The 21,518-nt window shown below is 49.1% G+C and overlaps 1 protein-coding gene across 1 annotated transcript; it reads left to right on the top strand.

Moving 5' to 3' along the window:
* The first annotated feature begins 51 nt into the window (after positions 1 to 51).
* Positions 52 to 18,204, top strand: zfr2 (zinc finger RNA binding protein 2). The gene is made up of 19 exons (XM_060067824.1): positions 52 to 200; positions 1,708 to 1,963; positions 2,293 to 2,410; positions 3,349 to 3,576; positions 4,257 to 4,576; positions 4,929 to 5,117; positions 5,739 to 6,024; positions 6,512 to 6,696; positions 7,432 to 7,551; positions 7,746 to 7,891; positions 8,632 to 8,758; positions 9,477 to 9,709; positions 10,087 to 10,255; positions 11,660 to 11,834; positions 13,850 to 13,938; positions 14,310 to 14,405; positions 14,811 to 14,922; positions 15,500 to 15,597; positions 15,929 to 18,204. Exons 1-19 carry the CDS (start codon positions 145 to 147, stop codon positions 16,124 to 16,126), a joined length of 3,201 nt encoding a protein of 1,066 aa, XP_059923807.1. The 5' UTR covers positions 52 to 144; the 3' UTR covers positions 16,127 to 18,204.
* Positions 18,205 to 21,518: the final 3,314 nt, after the last annotated feature.

Here is a 21,518-nt window from a genome sequence, read left to right as displayed (position 1 = left end):
GTGGTTTGTTAGTTCTTGTCACCATGGGGCGCAGGTATTTGCATCGGCGACCCGCGTACGAGGTTGGTGGACAGACCCACGTGACGTGCGGTGGGATACCGCCTCGGCAGCGCTGTAGCGCTGTAGCACACCGGAGATGCCAAGATGGCTGCAAGCAATTATTATGGCTTCACACATGGTGCCGCCGGTCCGCAATACAGGTATTTCTCTAGTTGCATGCTGTGTGGCAGTTTACCCCTGCTCTGCCAAATCCATTCTTATTTTTTCATTGCAACTCCGCTGTTATTTCTGCTGTTTTCACTGCGTAGCTATGTAGTGGTAAGGCTACTTGGCTAGCAAGGTGGGCTAGTTTTAGCTACAGGCCAGCAGCACACGTACGAGACTAGCCGTGCGCCAGCCTTAATATTGTAACTTTTTGGATGACAAGCCAGTCAATTGAGTGTATACCTTACTCCAATGTTAAGTGTGTGGATGTCTACATATTTAGACATCTTTTCGTTCCTCTACGAAATGCTGATGTCCAAGAGGGTGCTGAATTTGAATCTTGTCATCTGTCAAACATGCCATTTGTCATAAAATGACATGCCATAAATCTCATTGCACAATTTGTATTTTACGAGTATACATCTGTGTAACCACGGGTGTCCGATTCATGGCAACTAACAACCGTGTTAGCATGCACTTGAGCATTATCCGATTGTCCAGAAGAGTCATTACCACCCGGCAACTGTTTATTTGGCTTCACTGCACACAATGTTCTTTAATGCGGATCAGGAATGGGTATAATTGATCAAGTGGCTTATCATTAACGAGTTAACGGCAGCTTGTTTGCAAAACCATGCCCGGCTTTCGACATGTGCTGCAGTGATTGTTGTGTCAAACTTTTGACATCTTGTCAAAACTTGACCTTGCTTTATTATATTTTGGCAATTTGGCCATTGCTTTGAGGCTATTGCTCCACCAGGCATTAGTGCAAAGTTTAGGATTTTTGAATGCACCCACAGTCCGGTGATTTTGGCACCGTCTCCCTGTCTTAAATGTGTGTTTGATTAGATTATATTTTCAACTTTAGGCATGTACGTCGTACTTTGTACATTGACACGCGTCGGCTGTATCATTTACATTAATGCGAGGATAATAAAAAACTCCAGAATGAAATATTGTTCACCTTTTTATTAAGGTTTATGAAATTATATTCGATGCATGATCATATACTTGCATATGTGTCAAAGTCTTGAACAATCCCTGAGAGAAAGTTTGCTGCATGTTTATTGGCAGCACATGCACCAAAACAATCTGAGCTAGAGCAGAATTATTCAGATTTTGCAGAGCTGGCACAAAATGCACTGGTGACGCAATCTTTTCAGAGGTGACTTTATTGCTCAGGTGAAAGTAATATGTAGGCCAGATTCCGCTGCAATGCTGACAAATAGTTCAGGAAGAATACTTGCAGCACATAGTGGAAAAAAAAAATGCACTAGCACAATTTGTATCTGAAAGTGTATTTCCTCGGATTTCCCTGTGAGGCTGCGCGGGAAAATCCCTCGATTCGATTTTCAAGCCGTGCCAGCGCAACGAGAACCCGCTTATTCTAAATCTCCATTAACGTCCGCACCGTCATATTGGTTTCTGTTAGCAATGCGAGGTGAATCCAGCTCTCATGAAAAGTGCTTCCAAACTCTTGACTCTCATCCCCCCCCCCCCCAGTGCCCAGCCTCCTCCGGCCTACTCCCACCCCTCCACGGCCAGCTACACGGTGCAGCAGGCCCCGGCGGTGGCCCACGCAGTGACCGCCTCCTACTCCGCAGCCCCGGTCCAGGCGGCCAGGCCGGTGGCCTCGGCCCCGTACTCCGCCTACCAGACCCACCAGGCTCCGCCCGACTATGCGTACAGGCAGCCGGAGCCCCCCGTGCCCCCTCAGCCTGTGACCGCGCCGCAGACGTACCAGGTCTACACGGACACGGTGAGTCTGGTCTTGGCCCTCGCACTCGTCGTTTTAACGTCAGCGTTATTTTTAAAGGTCTTCTTTTGTGTGATGAATTGTGATCTTTTTCGTGTGTTTATTATGGAATTCCCTGAAATTGACTGCTGCTATGAAACCGCCTGGTTCTTTAGTCTGTGAGGATATGAGAGATCAGCGCTTCAGCGAATGTCATTTGCTGTCCATGTGTCAATCCAGGATATAAACAAAATTAATAAGGGTATAAAGCCGCTTGATGGGACAGTTCTATTGCTGGTCGATATTCCCGTCAGAGCATCGAACACGTGGTTCATTCTCTGTGATGTTTGCAGGACAACTACAGCTACGGGAGACCGCCACCAGTCACAAGCTACGAGACAAAGCCGCAGTACTACCAGACCAGTATAGCCCCGGCTCAGAGGACGCCCGCCGAGAGCTACTACCAGACCAGTGAGTCCAAGGCTGTGCCCCTTGTCAATACAACGTTTATTTTTAGCGTACGTGTTAACCGCCAGTCGCTTCACACTTACCGGAGCGTATCGTATAGCTCGTGGTTCCGTGCTAATTGGTCCTGATCTGGAAATAGTTACACGTGTTCAGCCTCTAGAATGGTAACATGAAGCACGTGTCGTTCTTTGTATGTTTGTGTACGAGGCCCGAGCAGCATCTGCCTTTTGCTTGTCGTTAACTCGCTGAAGGGCAGCTCCAGAGTATATGTAGGCGTCTCTCTTGGATCACACTCTGTGACGGCCCACTCGGATGCACTTGTCCTTGCCGTAACCTTTACCTCACCACTTAATTTTCTCTAAAAGTGCCCGGGCGTGATATATCACCCTTTTTATAGATGTCGTCATATATTCGCTGTGATCTTGGCATAGCTGGGAAGCTCTGAATGGAACATTTCTGGTGTGTTTTATGCCAAAACCTACGTCTCAATAGTGAAGTCTGTGTACTTATAAGACGTTACATGCATTACATTAGTGCTAGCTAGGCTTCTAACTATGCTTGTGTTAAACTCATAATGTCGTTATATAGACACGTCTATTAGGCCCTTTCGAGAAATATTCCTTATTGTGTGTCGGTTAATGCACAAATGACCAATTGGGAAATAATAAATATGCTCAAAGGGTGTCTGATGGTCTAGTGGTGGTTAGGGTATCGGACCTTCAGCCCAAAAGATTGGGTTACCATCCCTAATGTCCGCTGCCCACATGCCAGCATCCTCGAGCGAGATGCCTTACCCTACACCTGCTCCTTAATGACCTGTTTCTGAAATCAGGTCATCAGGGAAACTTTGTACAAAAAGTAGCCAGAGATCTCCCAGCCCTTCTCCTCAGCCTCTGTTAAACCAACCCCCCCCCCCCCCCCCCGCCCTTCTTCTGTGGCAGTCGCGGTGAAGAGCGGCTACAGCGCGGCCCCCACCACGGTGTACAGCCAGCCGCCGCCCCCCCAGAGGCAGGTGACGGCCCTGAAGCCCCTGGCCCCCGCCAGCGCCGTGTCCGCCAGCTACAACATCTACCCGGTCTCCACCAGCGTCCAGCAGCCGCCCACCCCCATCTCCTCCTACGCCCCGGGCTCCGTCTTCAGCTCGGCCGCGGCCGCCACCTCCTACTCTGGTGAGAGGGTGCTCCACACGGGCACACGGTCGCCGGCACGCGGTCGCCGGCACACGGTCACGGGCACACGGTCACGGGCACACGGTCGCTGGTACACGGTCGCTGGCACATGGTCGCTGGGACATGGTCGCCGGCACATGGTCGCCGGCACATGGTCGCCGGCGCATGGGTCACTGGCACAACCATGATGTGATGGATGGTTAGGGGGAAGGACAATGGGTCCCTGTTGATTTGTGGACGTTAGATTTATTCTACATTAGCAATGCTCAGTTACAGGGGAAGTTAGCTTTTTGAGAAAACGGATTCACTTGACTAGTCAGGTTTCCGACACAGGTGTCAAGAGTGTCCCTGGGGATCATATATGATGCAGCACGTTCGTCTCCTCTAGGCTATTTTAGCCGCGCGGATCGGCTGCCAATCTGTTCATAAAGACTGGTCTTATTTGTCCGGCAAAATCTTTATCAGCCAAAACAAATGAAAGAAATATGCTTGAAGCTTTCATCACTGTGGCAGTCAGAAACGGAGGTATCGACAGCGGACACGCTGCTCCGTCAGCAGAACACATTGCCTTCAGCGACAACATGACAAACCCTTCATTGTTCTGCTCCACTCGTAGCCCCACTTTTAAGTTCTTCCCTTCCCTCCCTTTTCTCGGCCTGCGTGTCCCGGCCCTCTCCCAGGTCTCAGCTACTCCAGCTATGATTCCACAGGCTACACCTCCACGGCCACGCCGTCCTACTACCAGCCCCCCCAGCAGACCCTCTCGCAGCCCCCGCCGCTGCCCCAGCCGCCGCCCCCCCTCCAGCAGCAGCCGAACCCCAAGCAGCTGACCAGCGCCTCGTGGAGCAACGCGGGCAGCAACATGGTGACGGCCCCGGCCGCCAACGCCTACAAGAAGCCCATGTTCCACCAGAGCAAGCTGCAGAAGCCCAAAGGGCCCCCCAAGCAACCGCAGCTGCACTACTGTGACATCTGCAAGATCAGCTGTGCTGGCCCTCAGGTGAGGGGTGTCTTCAGGGGCATCTCGACCGACAGACTGAATGATGGACTGGAATGTAGCGGGACGAGTGTGCAGGCCGCCAACTGTTTTGGTGCCCTCATGGTAGAAATAAAGCTGCTTGATGGAATCTAAGGAAGTGCATTGAATTGTTATGCGAGTTGCTTGACTGCAGAATTGATTGGGTTTTATAATTGTTATATTCAACTCCAGAACGATTAACAGTTTACACTATTATAATATGTTTTATACACAAAAAAACACTTTTGTTGTGGAGCACTTGGCTCCTATAATCCATTCAGTTCCAAGTCCCCGTCCGACCACTTCAAGTTGTTGTTCTTTTCTCCGGGCCCAGACCTACAAGGAGCATCTGGAGGGGCAGAAGCACAAGAAGAAGGAGGCCGCCCTGAAGTCCGGGGGCCAGACGGGGGCCCCCAACGGGCCCCGGGGCGTCCAGACCCAGCTACGCTGCGAGCTGTGCGACGTCTCCTGCACGGGCGTAGACGCCTACGCCGCTCATATACGCGGGGCCAAACACCAGAAGGTTAGCGGAGTTATGTTGCTAACTGCTGTTGTCCAACGGCGGAAGGTCAATCAACCGGATTACTCTATGTTTGGGGGGAGGGGGGGGGGGGGGGGGGGGGGGTGTTGGTGTGTACGGCAGCCGTGGTGCACGGCAGGCGTGCACGGCAGGCTATGCAGGTTCCTTTACCAGACACGACAGATCTATTCAACCCTGCTAAAATGCAGTTTGGTGGAAAGTAATCTATTCGTATTGTGTTGCTCTTTGTGCCTATGTTCCCTTCCACTGGGCCCAGGGTAGCATGCATTCCCTACTGTTTGACAGTATTGCGCCTTCGATATGTACTCTCCAGTTTACCCACATTTAACAGCCAATCGAACAGTATTGTATGTGAAGTTGTTGCAGACCTAATGGAATCGAGTACCAATAGACCAAATAGTGTGACCTGCCGCTCTGACAAAGCTCTCCTCTTACACTTGGAAACGGTTATGGAAACTGGCGTGGCAGTTCTCCAAACTGCCCAGGCCATGGAATGACGCCTCCCTCGGGGGAGCCGGGCTCGAGTTGAGCGTCTGCAGGCCTTTGCGTGATTGCATCTCCCCCCCTCCCTTCCCCTCCCCTCTCTCCGTCAACCTTGGAAAGGTGGTGAAACTCCACACCAAGCTGGGCAAGCCCATCCCCTCCACGGAGCCGGTGCTGGTGAACTCTGCTCCAGTGTATACCACCACGTCGGCGGGGAAGTCCTCCACCGCCACCACCTCCGTGTCCGCCTCCACCCTCTCCTCCTCCTCCTCCTCCTCCTCCTCCTCAACGCCATCGGCAGCAGCCGCAGCGCCTGTATCGGGAGCCAAGCCAGCTGCTGCGAACGCCGCCGCCAAAGCAGCGGCCCCCCACGCAAAGAAGACGCCCACCCTCAGGATCGCTGTTTGTGAGTCACTGGAGCGGATGTGTGGATTGCAGATGTGTCGGGTGTCCACCCAGATGTGTAACGGGTGGATGGACCCGCCAGCCTCCCCAGTGGACTGTACCGACTGGGAGGCGGTTCTATCTGTCGTTCCTCCGGGTGGACACGCCCACGTGTGATGTCACTATGGGGTGGAAACCTGTCAGTAAAATACGGGCCCTTTTTTTTAAGAATTAAAAAGGCTAAATCTTTCCAATAAATGTTATGTTTACATCGCATACCCGGGAAGTAGGGCTGGGTGATTTGGCCTAAAAATGTTATCTCCGATTTTTTAAATCAAATATGATTATCGATTTTAATCGATTTCATTATTTCTTAAAAATATCCCAAAACTAATATATTTAAAATGTAAAAAAAGAAAAAAAACGATTTTCATTTTCAAAATCGTTCTCAGCCACAAAATCGAACTCCGAGACCTATTTAACGCTCGTCATGTTGCCCATCCTCACAGCCAGTAAGGCCGCCCCGGCCCCCGCGGTAGCAGAGGCCCCCACGGCTGCAGCGGCCCCCAAGGCAGAGGAACCCAAGCCCAAGGCGGCGTCCAGGCCCAAGGACCCGCTGAGTGAGGACGACGACAGCGACCGAGCCGGAGGCCAGAGCGACGTCCAGCCAGTGGGACCAGACTATGTGGAGGAGGTGGGAGGAGCCATGACTATACTGACAATGTATAACCACAGTGATTAACATCTTATGGATGTTAGGGTGTACTCCCACTAGGCCATTTGGCCGTGGCCGTTTTCACACCTAACCATGCTCAAATCTGCCAGTGTGAGTGTGGCCAGTCTGGCCAGGCCGGGCCAATTTGGCCACTTGGGAGAGGTGTGCTGCTACGGTACGGGCCGCTACGGTACAGATGCTAATGAGCCGACACGCGCACACGGTTACGCAATCTGAGATGGATGACGTATAGTCCATGCCACGACCACGGACATAATAAAGGCGACGAGCCTTCTTTCCCATTAAACGGTAAACATATATCCAATTAAGCAACAGACTCAGCAAAGTGCGGACTGCGTTCTCTAAAACTCTGACTGGCGGCAGACTTTATTATGGTCCATGCAGCGGACGCTTGGTGATGACGTGTTACTTACGACGTGATGACGTATGTTCAAGAGCCTACCGTGGCCAGGCCACAGTTGCGACGGCCAACGGCCACGGCCAGATGGCCTAGTGTGAGTGCACCCTTAATGTGGTTTTGGGGTATGACCATCCATAGGCTAAGGTGTTATGTCTTCTCCTAAGGGTGATGAATGAAACACTGGAACTAGGCCAACATGGGGGCAGATGAACGGATTCATCCTCTGAATATCCTTGCACAATGTTTGTGAGTCTGTGCGTTTGTGGGGTGTTTAACTGAATGTCTGTTCCCAGGTGTGCAACGACGAGGGCAAGGTGATTCGCTTCCACTGTAAACTCTGTGAATGCAGCTTTAACGACCCCAACGCTAAGGACATGCACTTAAAGGGGAGGAGGCACCGGCTCCAATACAAAGTAAGTAAAGTCCTTCTGAGACGGAAACTATGGGTGACCACAATGTTTATTCTATTCCTCAAACAAAGTAGATAGTATATTAAAGGACTGCACTCCCAGTAGTGCCCTCTGCTACCCTATCAAAGCAGCAGTCTGTATTCTAGTGAACGGGCGAGTGATGCCCTGGTCTGACCCGGTCCCGCTGGTTCTTGCAGAAGAAGGTGAACCCCGAGCTGCCGGTGGAGATCAAGCCCAGCAACCGGGCCAGGAAGCTGCAGGAGGGCAAGCTGAGGAAGCAGAAGCAGAAAGCCGTGCTGAAGAGGCAGCGGGACGACGAGCAGCGCTGGCACCTGGAGATGAGGTCCGGGTCGCGGGCCGAGTGGGAGGGTCCGGGTGGATCATACACCAGGGGGGGACCGGGGGGGGGATTTCCACCAGGTTTTTCCCACAGTACTTTACAGCTTAGGCGGCCGCCAAAGCAACACACGCCTGCCGCCTTAAAGGTCCCATGACATGCCGCCGGGTGTTAGTGTGATTAGCCCGACCAGCCATTTTGAAAATCGGCCCCTTGTGACATCACAAGTGGGCGTGTCCACGTAGATGTGTGACGGATAGATGAGCAACGTTTGCTACAGTCCACTGGGTAGGCTGGTAGACTGATCCATCCAGCACCCATCTAGGTGGACACGCACCCTTGTGATGTCATAAGGGGCCGATTTTCAAAACGGCTTGTAAGGCTAATCACCCTCGCACCTGGTGGCATGTCATGGGACCTTTAACTACAACTTATACAGAAGTATAAAATGATCTAAACTTCGTTCAGTCTCTGTTTATAGTTCAGGCTGCATGCATGAAAATAAGCAGAATTGGTCCACCTGTAAAAGAGTGCACCACGCCCCTGCCCCTTCCTGCGGGAAACCCTGTACACCATAATCATTCACTGAGCTTCAACTCCATATAACAAACTACGATGTTATAGTAGATTAGGCGTACGCACAGGCTCAAGGTCTGATGCCCCATCACTATCACCATGACGACGTAATGTTGTGTGGAGGTGAGGTGTGCACCACTGACCAGCTCCTCCTCCTCCTCCTCCTCCAGGCGTTATGAGGAGGACATGTACTGGAGGAGGATGGAGGAGGAGCAGATGTACTGGGGGGAGCAGAGGCGCAGGTTGACCCCGCCCCCTCTGATGAGTCGTCCCGGTCTGCCGGTGCCGCCGCTCCTGGTGAGGGTCCACTCCCGTCTCTGTTCACGGCTGCCGTCCGTCGGGTCATAGCAGCGCGGTGGAGTCGATCATAACTGACTGGTTGGAGTGTAGGTGGCCTTGGGTTGGTTTAGCTTTTTGGTCGATTCATCGTGCTACTAAGGGAGGAGCACAATGATAATAATCGCTTTTAATGGGGCAGGCCGAGGTGATCGTTGGTTCATTTATGGATTCAGAACTGGGAGTCGTCTGCTCATTGGCTGGCCTCATAATGTCAGTTTCCATTTGACCACTTTGTTGATTATTGTTCATGGTTGGTTACATGTAGAATGCAGACCTTTTGCGTTGGTACCTCTCGGCTAGGAGCTGACAACACCATAACCACTAGGCTATCCCGACCTGCCAGATGTACATTCAGGGCATTAAGCAGACAGTTTGATCCAAAGCGACCTTCAATAAGGTCATTTCTCAGAAGAAAGAAACAATCTAGCACTGTCGGTGCAATAAGGATGTTCATAGAACCGAGTGCCAAGCACTAACAATTGTTAGGGTAAACCATTCCCCGTATTGAACAAAGATGCCACATAATGCTAATACTATTTTTAAGCGCAAGGATGTACAACATACATAAGTGCGTTCATTAAGTGCCAGGACGTACAACATACAATATGTGCGTACATTAAGTGCCAGGGCATACAACCTAGCCAGAGCCTCATGAACTGTTATCTCCCTTCTCAAGACGTGTGTGCGTCGGCCGGACTCTCCAGACGACCGGCACATCATGGCCAAGCACTCCACCATCTACCCCGTGGAGGAGGAGCTTCAGGCCGTCCAGAGGATCGTCTCCCACTCGGAGAGAGCCCTCAAGCTGGTGTCTGACTCCCTGCTGGAGAAGGAGGCCACGGTGCCTGCGCCCGCTCCGGATCCCGCTCCCAGTCCAACTCCCGCTCCTGAGGAAGGAGAGGAGAAGAGGTGGGAGTCATCCGTTATTAAGCCTCTACCGATTCAGTGGTGTGCAAAACCCTGACCCGGCTTTGACCTCGCACACCTGGCGTGGAAACACAGGCCAGACTCTTCTCTTCATGTGTTGTCTCCCAACCCACTGAATTGTGTTGTTGTGGTTGTGCCGTTTTTCACTTAAGGCATTGTGCTTGTAAAGCTGTCGCTATGATGAATGGTTTCAGGGCGAAAGTCATGTCTGTGGATATTTATTAAAACACAGTCCCAGCTGCAAAAGGTTGCGTTTTAGTTTGATTCACAGCCAATGGCTGATCAACACAAATTCCACGAACACTCCTTCTGAATCCCTCCGTCTCCGTCCCCCCCCCCCCCCCCCTGCCGCCCATCAGTGCGGAGAGCCCCGGGCGGCTGCTCAAAGGGGTGATGAGAGTGGGCATCCTGGCCAAGGGCCTGCTGCTTCACGGGGACCGCAACGTGGAGCTCATCCTGCTCACCGCCAAGAAGCCCACGGCGGCCCTGCTGCAGAGCATCGTGGTCCAGCTGCCCAAGGAGCTAGCCGTAAGTCGCCCGCCTCTTCCTCATCGTCTTCGTCTCACGGGGGTCCTCATGCCGAAGTTCGGTTTGGGTTCCCGTCGGTACCATGGGTGAGGGTTTGTAGGCGCGCGGTCCCCAGCGATGTTTGCGCTGGAATCTTAGAATATAATCTAGAAACGACATGTTAGGATAAGGAACCGGTGGACTACTCTGCGGTGAGGGTTAGAATGGGGAAGCAGTGATGGAGGAAAACCTCACTGCTTAAATCCCTGGTATCCTGTACCGTCAGTGCACTGGATAAAAGATACTGGTATTATTAAGTAAGGAATTAAAACGTTTTCCTGTCTGATTAGATGAGCAGTTTTTTTTCCACAGTGCACTATGTAGTCTAACCTTCTAGATCATGGGAAACTGACAAATGCAGTCAAATGTGTCATCACTTGACTTTGTTTATCCTTTCCTTTCACTATCTGCGACTGAATATCTAAATTCCGTTTTTGTATTGTTTTTGTTGTTTTACCGATGAATTGGGACGTTTGAATAGGCGCTTGTGAACATGTACAACTTCTCCCAAAGCCTGAAACAATACATGAAATGATCTCCCTCTCAAGATGTACCCCTGATTCAACAAGGGAGAACGGGGTGATACATTATATATTATATAATATATTGCTATATTCTTTGGTGAATTCAACAGCCATTCATTCTTATGAGGTATTATTATACGGTAGTCTTGGGTTGAAACAGCCGAGTCTTGTGTAACACAGTTAGTAGTACACCTCTTTGATTTTCCAGAGGTTAACGGATTCATGGCCTTGATTTGCAGTGTCCTTGTGTGGGAGTTGTCCATGTTCACAAACCAATTCAACCGTCCTAGCCATTGGATAGCTGTACGCATTCACTTTCTCACTGGTATTTCCGTATCCTGGAGAGGTGCAGGAAAGAGCGGGAATCTTTGACCTATGACCCTCCAGACTCTCGACAGCTGATGGTTGTGATGATGTGTACTAAACCCTCCCTCCCCCAGCTCCATGGATGTTTTGCGTGCTTTTAACTGATCTTTAGATCAGCTGCCTGGTAAAGACACCCCCCTCCTACAGAGCGAGACTGGGGTCATTCTAATGTCTCCCTAAAACACTCCCTTCACCTTCTTAGTCTTAATTGGTGATAACCAATTAATTGGTGATTACCCCCCCTATGCCTTTGACTATATGAATAGAATACCTTCTAAATTATTTTTAAGTCTTGAGGTTAAACCATGTTCTTCTCAATTGATGCCCCGACAAAATTTGACCCCGCCAATTTTCTATGTCTTCATGTATTTCGGTATTTTATAAAAACATTAAAAAAAAAAAAAAAGCCCCCCCCAGCCCAACTCACCCCGTCTCCTCTGTAGTGCGTAATCCCCCGTGTCTTTTCAACCGGCAGACCTTTTCTGAACATCAGTATGAGGTGCAGGCTCACCCTGACGAGGCCAGCATCGTGATATTTTCGAGCAAGGAGCCCAAAATGCAGGTGACCATATCTCTCACCTCGCCGCTGATGAGGGAGGACCCTGCCGCCGACCGGGACAAGCAGGCAGCCGGCGAGGCGGCGGAGAAAGGTCAGAGGAGCCCCCGGCTCTCGCTAGCGAGACAGACCGAAAAAAAACAAAAAAAAGCAAACAAACTCATGTCGGCGCTTGTGTGTAGACTGCTGTGTGCCCCGATGCGAGATCAAACCCAGAACTAAAGAGTGTGTCCCCCCTGATCCACTGCGTGTTTCGGAACCGAACTGCCATGCCCTGGTTCGAGTAAAATGCGCCGTAGGTGTACGTTCTCCTTCTTGAGGCTTCTTCCAGGAAAAAGGGGGGGAGGGGGTAAAGATTCACCCATTCATTTGTCCCAGTGTTTTCATCCCCCCCCCCCCTCCCTCCCTCCCCATTGTTTCAAGTTATACTACACCCCCAACCCCGGTTTTTATTGATTTTCTTCAGCATATAAAGCTCTTAGCCTCTCCGACCTTTCCCTGCCTGTCGGTCTGTGTTGAACCTCCGAACACACACGGAGAAGATACCACATGCTCCACAGGGCTCTGATAATACACAGAGATGAGTAGGCTCCTTATTGGATACTGCTTGTATACTGATCACCTCCTCCTACTGCATCTCACATAACACATGAGGTACCCCTCCACCTCAGTTTCTCATCCCTGCCGTTTAAAGTGGCATCATCCTCCTATCCAACAGGTGTTGGAGTGTTGCTATGGCTACACCGCTCACAAAGCTCAGTGAAGTGTAATATAGATGCATTAAGTGGAGATGACTATGATGAAGCCATGTTTTCTTTTCTTTATTTGACTAAAACCTCACTTTTAAGGTGTTGGTGCAATGTATCTTTGGGTTGCAACACTCCTCCACCTAACTCCATGTATGTCCCTGTTTCAGTGTGTTTTTATTTAACCATATGGAAAACATGGTAGAAATGTTTTCTCCGGCCTAAGTTATTCTTTACGTTGAACTGTTTTTGTCTGGGTTTGTTGATTAGTCCCTTCACTCGTCGATCAACAGACCTAGGCATCCTATTGGCCGTTCTGAAGTCCACACTGGCAAATATAGAAAGGCCCCACTGCATGTTAATCGTGCTGTGGGGCACGGAAAACCTGTAAAGGTCAGTTTACATAAGGGAGAGGCCGTGGCCGTGGCCGTGGCCGTGGCCGTGGCTGTGGCCATACTGCCCACCGGCTTCATGCATGGTGCTGGTGGCTTTAAGTGCATATGTTGGTGTGGATTACAGAAAAGTGGCCTTTTTTTTTTGTATGTATGTCTCTGTGCCAAACCTACAGTGTCATGCTGTTGTGCCAGCCAGAGGCACAGAACTTTGTAAAGCCCATAGACTTATCCATATCCCATGACCGTTTAACATGATCAACAACACAAATGACCTCATTCAGAGGGGACGCGGTAATGGTCTTGAACTTTTGCCGCATGGAACAGGTTTCTGTTCTAATCATAATAATAATGTAATTATTGTAGATTACTTTGCTTTTTATTTTTGTATGTACTTAACGATACAATCCTCAGTTTTACAGTTTTGACCAAGGTTGCAAATAGATGTGATATTAACCGCAATGTTCTATTCTTTGAATGTTAATCGTTTGATGTTGACCGTTATAATAAACTGACACAATAGGCTTCTACCCTAATCGACCAGGGATTTGAGTCCTAAACTGTGTTTGGTAAAATATACAATTTTATGTTGCAATATTCAGCATTATCAATATTTCACTTGAACACAAACCGCACGTGGCTCTAAGGATTGAGTGTGGAAGAGATAGTAAAACAATGTTTCTAAACCTGGGCTCAATGGTTATCTTGTTGGTTGTAGGCTCGGACCAAATCTTTCTTGCACCCTATTTCGTTTTCTTTTGTTATGTTTTCCTTTTTCCACATCCCATCCTAATGGAAACAAACGCACCCAAAGAACCGACGCCGCTAGAAAGGGTTCAGTACTCCCGTCCATGCTCAGTGAATGCAGTTCCAACGACCATAGTCCTCTCCTGAGTGATCAACGTGGCTGTTTCCCCCGATGGGCGGTCGTCATGAGTCGTCAACCGTTTTATCCCCCCGTTCTGTCTTAGGCGTGGCCGACGAGGACCCCGCGGACGTCCTCGACAGGAAGAGGTGCTTGGACCACCTGGCGGCCCTCCGTCACGCCAAGTGGTTCCAGGTAAACGGATCGTTGGTTATCCACAGTCGAGGGCCGTACACCTTGTTTGCGCTCGGATGATTCAAATGTTATCAACGCGCCGTATACTCTGTGTATTTTGGTGGATTCTATCTGCCTTGAAATGGGGCTTTGACTCCGAACTTCGTTATTCGAATATAATTCGAATAATATTCGAATGACGAATATTAATAAATTAATAAACAAACGAACTTCGATTATGATTTTTGGGCAAAAAAGTCAAAGCCCTATCTTGAAACGGGCATGTGTTAATATTCTCTACAATCTAATAAAGACCAATCAGGAAGAGATTGACGGATGGCGACCAGAAAAAACGCAATTGTTATTCCAAAGTGGTTCTCTCTGCTCCCCAGGCCCGCGCCAACGGCCTGCAGTCCTGTGTGATCATCATCCGGGTGCTGAGAGACCTCTGCCAGCGAGAGGCCACCTGGGGCGCCATGCCCGCCTGGGTAGGTCCAGCGCTGTCCTTGATACGTGCCGCTTCTCACTAATGGGATCTGTCGGCATGCGTTAACCGATGGTCACCCGTGGGATAACATTGTGCGTCCCTCTCTCCATTCGATTCAATTTTATTTCTATATCCTTGAATCACGGGTACAGTCTCAAAGGGCTTAGCATGGCATATATGTAAGACACCACCCTGACCCTAGCCCCCCCAGAGGGAAAGAAAAAAAAAAAAAGGGGGTACAATGGGTGCCATAATTGACATACAGGCAAAACATTTTAAATGGGTGCTGGCCGGTAAGCCATGAGGAGAGTCCAGGCATAGGGTTAGGCGTGGTTGAATCCTAAGTGTGTGTGTGTGTGTGTGTGTGTGTGTGTGTGTGTGTGTGTGTGGCTGGCCCTCCCTGCAGGCCATGGAGCTGTTGGTGGAGAAGATAATCAGCAGTGCCCCCGGCCCCCTCAGCCCCGGCGAGGCCATGCGCCGGGTGCTCGAGTGCGTCTCCACGGGCATCCTGCAGCCAGGTGGGTCCATGCTCTTCGACGGCCGGATGAACCCGCATAAAGAAGAGCGATCGGGGGCAAAAAAAGGAACGCCGGTGTTGACGGGTTGAACCTAAAGTCTACCTGTAGGCAACCTTGAGCGAGCTGCCTAAACCCTACCCGCTCCTTACGGTTTTGGGTTTCACTGCATGCTGCGTTGGATAAAAGCGCTCAAAGTAATCGTCATCACATTTCCAAAGACATTTGTCACGGATGAGGGCGGCAGTAGCTCAGGCGGTCGAAGGAGGTAGTTCGATCCCCGGCTCGAGGTGTCGAGGTGTCCCTGAGCAAGGCACCTCACCCTAACCGCTCCCGACGAGCTTGCCTGTTACCTTTGCATGGCTGACTCCGCCGTCGGTGTGTGAATGTGTGCATGGATGGGTGTATGTCAGGCAATATTGTAAAGCGCGTTGGGAGAAAAGCGCTACATAAATGCAGTCCATTAACCATTTATAAAAACGCTCAAAGCAATGGTAGTCGTCAAATCTAATCCCACCAAACGTGTCGTGGCTGAAGTGCTCGCGTCGGCTCCTCATGTGCTGCGTGTCTGTGTTGCCAGGGGGCCCAGGGCTGCTCGACCCCTGTGAGAAGGAGCCCACCGACGCCTTGTCCAGTATGACCAGGCAGGCCAGGGAAGAGATTACCGCCAGCGCACAGGTATGTCCCTAGAGCCTCCCGTGAGCCCACCCCGTTGAGCTCTGTATGTACGCCGAATGCTACTATGCCTTTTTCTCGACGAACACAATGATCATATTCAAATGTTATCACCGGCTGTATACCCTGTAGATATTCTGGTGGTTTCTATCCATCTGTCTGGAACGGGCGTGTGTTAGTATTCTCTGCACTATAATAAAGACGGAGAAGAAGAAGAAGAAATGGACGGATTGCTCCCAGATAATGGAAACCAGAAAACGCATTAGTATTACAAAGTGTCTGACTCTCCTCTCGCCCGGTCTCCCCCCCCCCCCCCCCCCCTCCCTCCCCCCAGCACGCACTGCGTCTGCTGGCCTTCCGTCAGATCCACAAGGTGCTGGGCATGGAGTCCCTCCCGGCGTCCAAGGCCAGCGCGCGCAACCGCAAGCGCCGGAGAGACGCCAGCGACGGCGGGGACGGCGACGGGGAGGGCGAGGGTAAAAAAGACAAAAAGGAGGAGGAGGCCGTCGCCCCCGACGACGACGACGCGTGACCCCGTGGGGGGGGGGGGCTGCCCGGGGACCCCTGGAGAGGCACTCGTAGAATGTCACAACTCTAACCTTCTTTCTTATCTTAAACGACAACAGAATAACCCTAAAACACAGGTATACATATTATAACATAATTATAACGGAAACTTTTTTTTTCCTTTTCCTTTCCTTTGTGTGTGTGTGTGTGTTTGTGCCCTTAAAGCGAGAGGATAGGAGTGTGGAGGGAGGGAGGGGGGTGGGGGGGAGGAGGGAGAGAGGTGCCGGACCTGTACTGTGATTTGCTCCTCGCGTGCGGTCGACGACTCCAGAAGTACTGTATTGAAAACCACTGCTGACGCCGGGTCTCTGTCGAGAGGCCCCGGGGGGCTCATGATTGCGTCATTCCATTCCTTGAATCCCCGGCATCGCATCCCTGCCCCAACTACTGCTACTGCATTACGACGGGTGTACCAGCCACTGTTAACCGAGCCCTTATATTAATATATTATTTTTTATTTCTTTAGCTATTGTCTAGAGCTCTTCTCAAAGAAGAGATTTATTCAGTCTCGACGCCCAGACCACTCGCATTTCTCATTTGACCCTAAAACGAACAGCCTCTTTCAGCACTGTTGTGGGACATTCTATACCGTTTAGAAGTTGACAAAAAGATTGTTTAGGAATTGTTTCTTGGAAACATTAGTTTTTTGTCTTTTTTTTTTACGACCCGAGAAGAATCAGTGTGTGCATCGGCTGCATACTATACTATAAGGTGCCTAATATACAGGAAATGACGCGTTAACACGGAAATCAGGGCAAAGTAAGCCAAGGTCGCTGCTCGTCACGTTCATCTCCAGAAGTCAAACGACAAAGGATCTGCTGAGATCCAGCCCAAGGCCGGTGTCATACCCTCCAGCTAGCTCTCCATACAGCTCCCCCCCCCCCCCCCCCCCCACCCCAGAAGCACCTCTACGTGGCCAGTGTACCCTCATGTAGACGTGTTCCTCACTAACCCTGCTGGCCGTCTTATCCATCCAGGTAGTTCCTCTGCGGTTCTCCTGTAGGTCCTCAGATTAAGCTCTCTGCCACCATGGCAACACAGTGGCGCTCACCGGCGTTTGTTACGTTGCACGCAAAACTTTATAGCCTCAACCGCAATTTTTTTTTTTCATTTGCCACAAACACCATGACTGAAGATAACGTAGTTCCATTTATTATATATTTTCAAACTAAGCACCACCTCCCAACTGTCCACCCATGAGCCGACGAAGCCGCTTCAGACAGGTGTCACGTCTGCAGATCGGAGAGGGACGGTTGAAGGTTTAAAAATGCTGTTTGGTTCTGTTGTGTTGGAGTGAGGACGGATGTCTGGGTAGACGGTCTCACAGCAGACAAACTTCCTGGATGGAGAGACGGTACATTAATCATTAGGGCCGGTTTATTTGGAGCGCGTTCAACTGGCCTTTTAGGTGTGTCAAACCTGCGGGATCCATTCGGTTGCACGCGCAATCAATTTGCGCAACCACACACAAAAGCTTTTGGTGAGGGACGGAAACGCCTCTGATGGAGTCTTATATAGCACAGTTAAGCATGCGGGGGCAATGAAGCACTTATGAAAGGACAATGTTACTATATGTGGCCACGTTGGCATCTTTTGACTGAATCTAACAATCTTTACTTCACACGGTGGTCCACAGTGAAGACACTTTAGGCAGAAGACAAACGTATGACTGAATCCATCTACTGTAATGTTCAACGGGTTAGTCGTTGTGGGCTTGTTTCCTTGTGCCTGAATTTTGTTTTAGAGATTAGATTTTAAGTACTACAGGCCAAGACATTTTTTAATTAAGAAAGTTGTTAATATATCAATGCAATATTTTAAGGATCTCATTTCACAATGTAAGTTGAGTGAATTGCCTTTTGACTGATTTGTATGAGTTTTAGGTCATTTTTTTTCCTTTTCTCTGGAACATTGTTCACCGGTTCATTGAGGGTTGTCGTAATGGATTTTGTATTGTTGAAGTGTGCTCGTTGCCATTATGTTAATTGAATGTCTTTGTAGTGCTACCTACAATAAAGGAGAAATAAATACTTTTAAATCAGATATCCTGTTGGATTTTTTTTTTTATAAATTGAATATATATTAACAACAAAAATATGACATTGTCATAAGATATGACAATCAATGGATATTGTTAGATCCCTCTGATCTTTCATGTGAGCATAGGCACGTTGGTAATCTAGTGTCGATGTTGGACTTGCAAGACAAACCCTCGCGCTCGTTCAGCTTCTACCTTTTCGAAACTTAAGTTTCCTGATACCGAGCCAGAATACTTACTAATATCTCATTATATAAATCTCAAAGGACACATACATTGTACATACACGTATCATAATTGTGTCCTGGAGTAGCAGGTTGTCAATGGAGATCACAGTGACCAGAAGGTGGCAGTAAAGAGTATAAAATGTGCTGCCTCTCCTCAATTCGTCCTACAGCAGGGGTCTCAAACTCAATTTACCTGGGGGCTGCTGGAGGTAGAGTCTGGGTCAGGCTGGGCCCCATCATGTATTCCCAAAAACAAAGGAGCACAACTGACCCAACTTAAGAGACATTGAAAGCAGTTCCTCACTTGATGTATTTTTTCATCGCTCCTTTTCCCCCATCTGCGTTGTCTGCTATATCTGCATATATATTTACCATGCATAGAATAAGCTGGAATAAACATGGGATTCTATTTGATTAGACGTAGTGAGAGTTAAAGCCATTTACTTTAAGGAACACTACATATCTCTAAGATCTCTGGTCCTGATCATAGGTTTCAGCTATCAGTGTTTGTGTTTGTGCGACACTTTATTTTTCTTTCCTGCATTGAAATCTCAAATCCCATTATTTCTGCGGGGGAAAAAAGCATTTAGCAGTTAACCACTGGAAAACACTCGTAACAGAAATATCAGGGCAATTCTCATATCTTCAGAGCAATTGTATTTATTTTATTTCTTATAAACATTGAAACTTCCTGACTCGCTGACCTGTAAACCAGCAGAGCTGGCGATGTTACAATTAAGTTATTTTTGTACATGGACACCCCACTCACTCTGGCAAAGCGTGAGGGGGAGGCTTAAGTTGACCAGGCCTTCTGGTCAAGTTCGTCACTAGACACTTATCTCCTGACAGACTTAGCTGGTCTGTCTACTGCTGCAATTATTCGTAGCAGTGTGTACGTCTGTAGGACTGTTGATAATAGACGGCAGGATTATAACTAAACAGTTTTATTGTGTTAGCTAAACCAATTTACATTGATTCGTATCCATAATCAGGGCAGGTGAGGTTAGCTAAATAGTATGATTTCCACTGACAATTGTTCCACCTCAAGCAAAGTTATGCCAAATAAGAAACCATTGTATGTACCACTCTATTGTTGACAAGATAGTTGACACGTTTTGAAAGGTTGTTGTGTCAGATTGTTTCCATGCGACAGGGATGGTTTAGTTTGGTATGCGTGTCTGTGGGGTTATTTTAGTTCATATGTGTTGTACATGTATGTGAGAGTGAACCTATCTCTGCGTAAGTAGGGAGGGGGAGGGATTATGGGACTTAGAGCACAGCTCTGCATGGACTGTCTTCCGGTCTGGCTGTACATGTGTGTTCCCCATGGGTTGTAGGGCTCTCAGTGGGTTCTTTAGGACAGTTCCCCCCCCCGAGGTCGGACAGCATCGACTTGTTTGGGAGACAAGAGCTCAAACCATATATGCCTTCTGATCGCCTCAGGTGGTGTCCTTTTATAGGCTGATGATTTACTTCCTAATGGTCATGTGATTAAGCAGGTGCCTTTTAAGAGTCTGCTGCCCTTGATAAAGGACAGCAGGCTCTTATTCCAATAACCTTGATGAAGGTAATGGAGTGGCCAACACTTGTGATGCTTTGGACTCTAAAGTAGAAATGTTTCTGGATCATGTTTCTTGAAGGCTCGAGTTACAAACATGCATACAAATGTTCATGCAGATACGAGTCCAAATGATTCACTTTGAAGATGATGAAAACATAAAGTTGGAGGGAATGGATAAGACAGAGAGCGAGAGGACAAAAAGTTCACACGACAAAGGAATGTGCTTGAATGTGCTCCATTTCCCTGAATGACGCTTTTAACAAAGCATAGTGCTGTTGTTGCCTTTGGTTACTATTCCCCTGCTGCAACGGCTGGCCCATACACTGATTAATAATGTTAAGTCAAATCAGATTCCTATCCATCTGGTTTGTGTGTGGGTGTGGGTGTTTGTGTGTGGGGGGGGGGATGGTTTTGATTCAGACCATTTAAATCTAAAAACGCTTCTTCAAAGAGAGAAATTACTTTGGGTTGCTCACAGCTGACCCAGGGAAATTAGGAACGTCCCACGCGAAGATGCAATCTGAGATCAATTTTTTTCACACATTTTCCATTTCTGTGGACGAATGCATGCATATTTGTACACCAGTTAAGAGGGCTAGAAAGCATCCTTTTGTGATTCCTGTCACATACTGAGAGGAAATTAAAGATGTTCCTGGATTTAAATCTCGCTAAGCACAGTACATCGTCTTTTGATTTTCTCCCCAGGGGATGGCCTGTTGTTGCGATCTTTGATCCTGCCTTGGGTCTTTAGCCCCCGTTAGCGCCCACGTTGAAGTGTCCTCCTGGACCGGCTCCGGGTCACTGATAGGATGAGTGGGGAAGGGGGCTGAGGAGGACTTTATCATTGGAAGGATTACAGAAATAGATGAGTTTTTGTATGACAGGCAGGTCTCCGTGCGTCTTCAGTTGGGGCATGGCCGTACAACGCCGAGGGTCCAGACCGGTCGACCTCGGTTCTGCGCCGGTAAACAATACATACCGGTACATACCAGAAGATGTACAAGTGTATGTGTAGAAGAACATATATACATTGTACCATGGCATGGGCGCCATTGAACCATCGGACCATGTGGTCCCCATAAGGACACTTATTGACCCAGGTACTCTTTGTCCTAACATCCGATGGACGGCACAATGTTTTCGTCCTCATCTTCGTCCTCTTCCTCCTTTTCCTCCTCTTTCTCTTCCTCCTCCTCCCAATCAAAAGTTTACATGAGGCAATCCATGAATGAGACGATCTCAGAGCTGCAATGCGGCGGTCATGGAGTTGAATATATTATGAGCCGTGGAGATGATCTGCTGTGTTGGTATTTCTTCGCATTTGCCATCGACTCAACATTTGTCTTGTTTGGCTGACGCTTACGTGTGTGTGTGTGTGTGTGTGTGTGTGTGTGTGTGTGTGTGTGTGTGTGTGTGAACTTCAGTGTTGGACCTGAGAAGGTGTTCTTGGAATTCCTCAAGAGAAACAGCCGTCAGTCGTCCCAGAGCCACACGCTAAGGAGATCTGTCCCCCGCTGGGAAGATCTTTCCC

Source organism: Gadus macrocephalus, chromosome 12, assembly GCF_031168955.1.
Source record: "Gadus macrocephalus chromosome 12, ASM3116895v1".
Taxonomy (NCBI): domain Eukaryota; kingdom Metazoa; phylum Chordata; class Actinopteri; order Gadiformes; family Gadidae; genus Gadus; species Gadus macrocephalus.
This window is presented reverse-complemented; position numbering and strand designations above follow the sequence as displayed.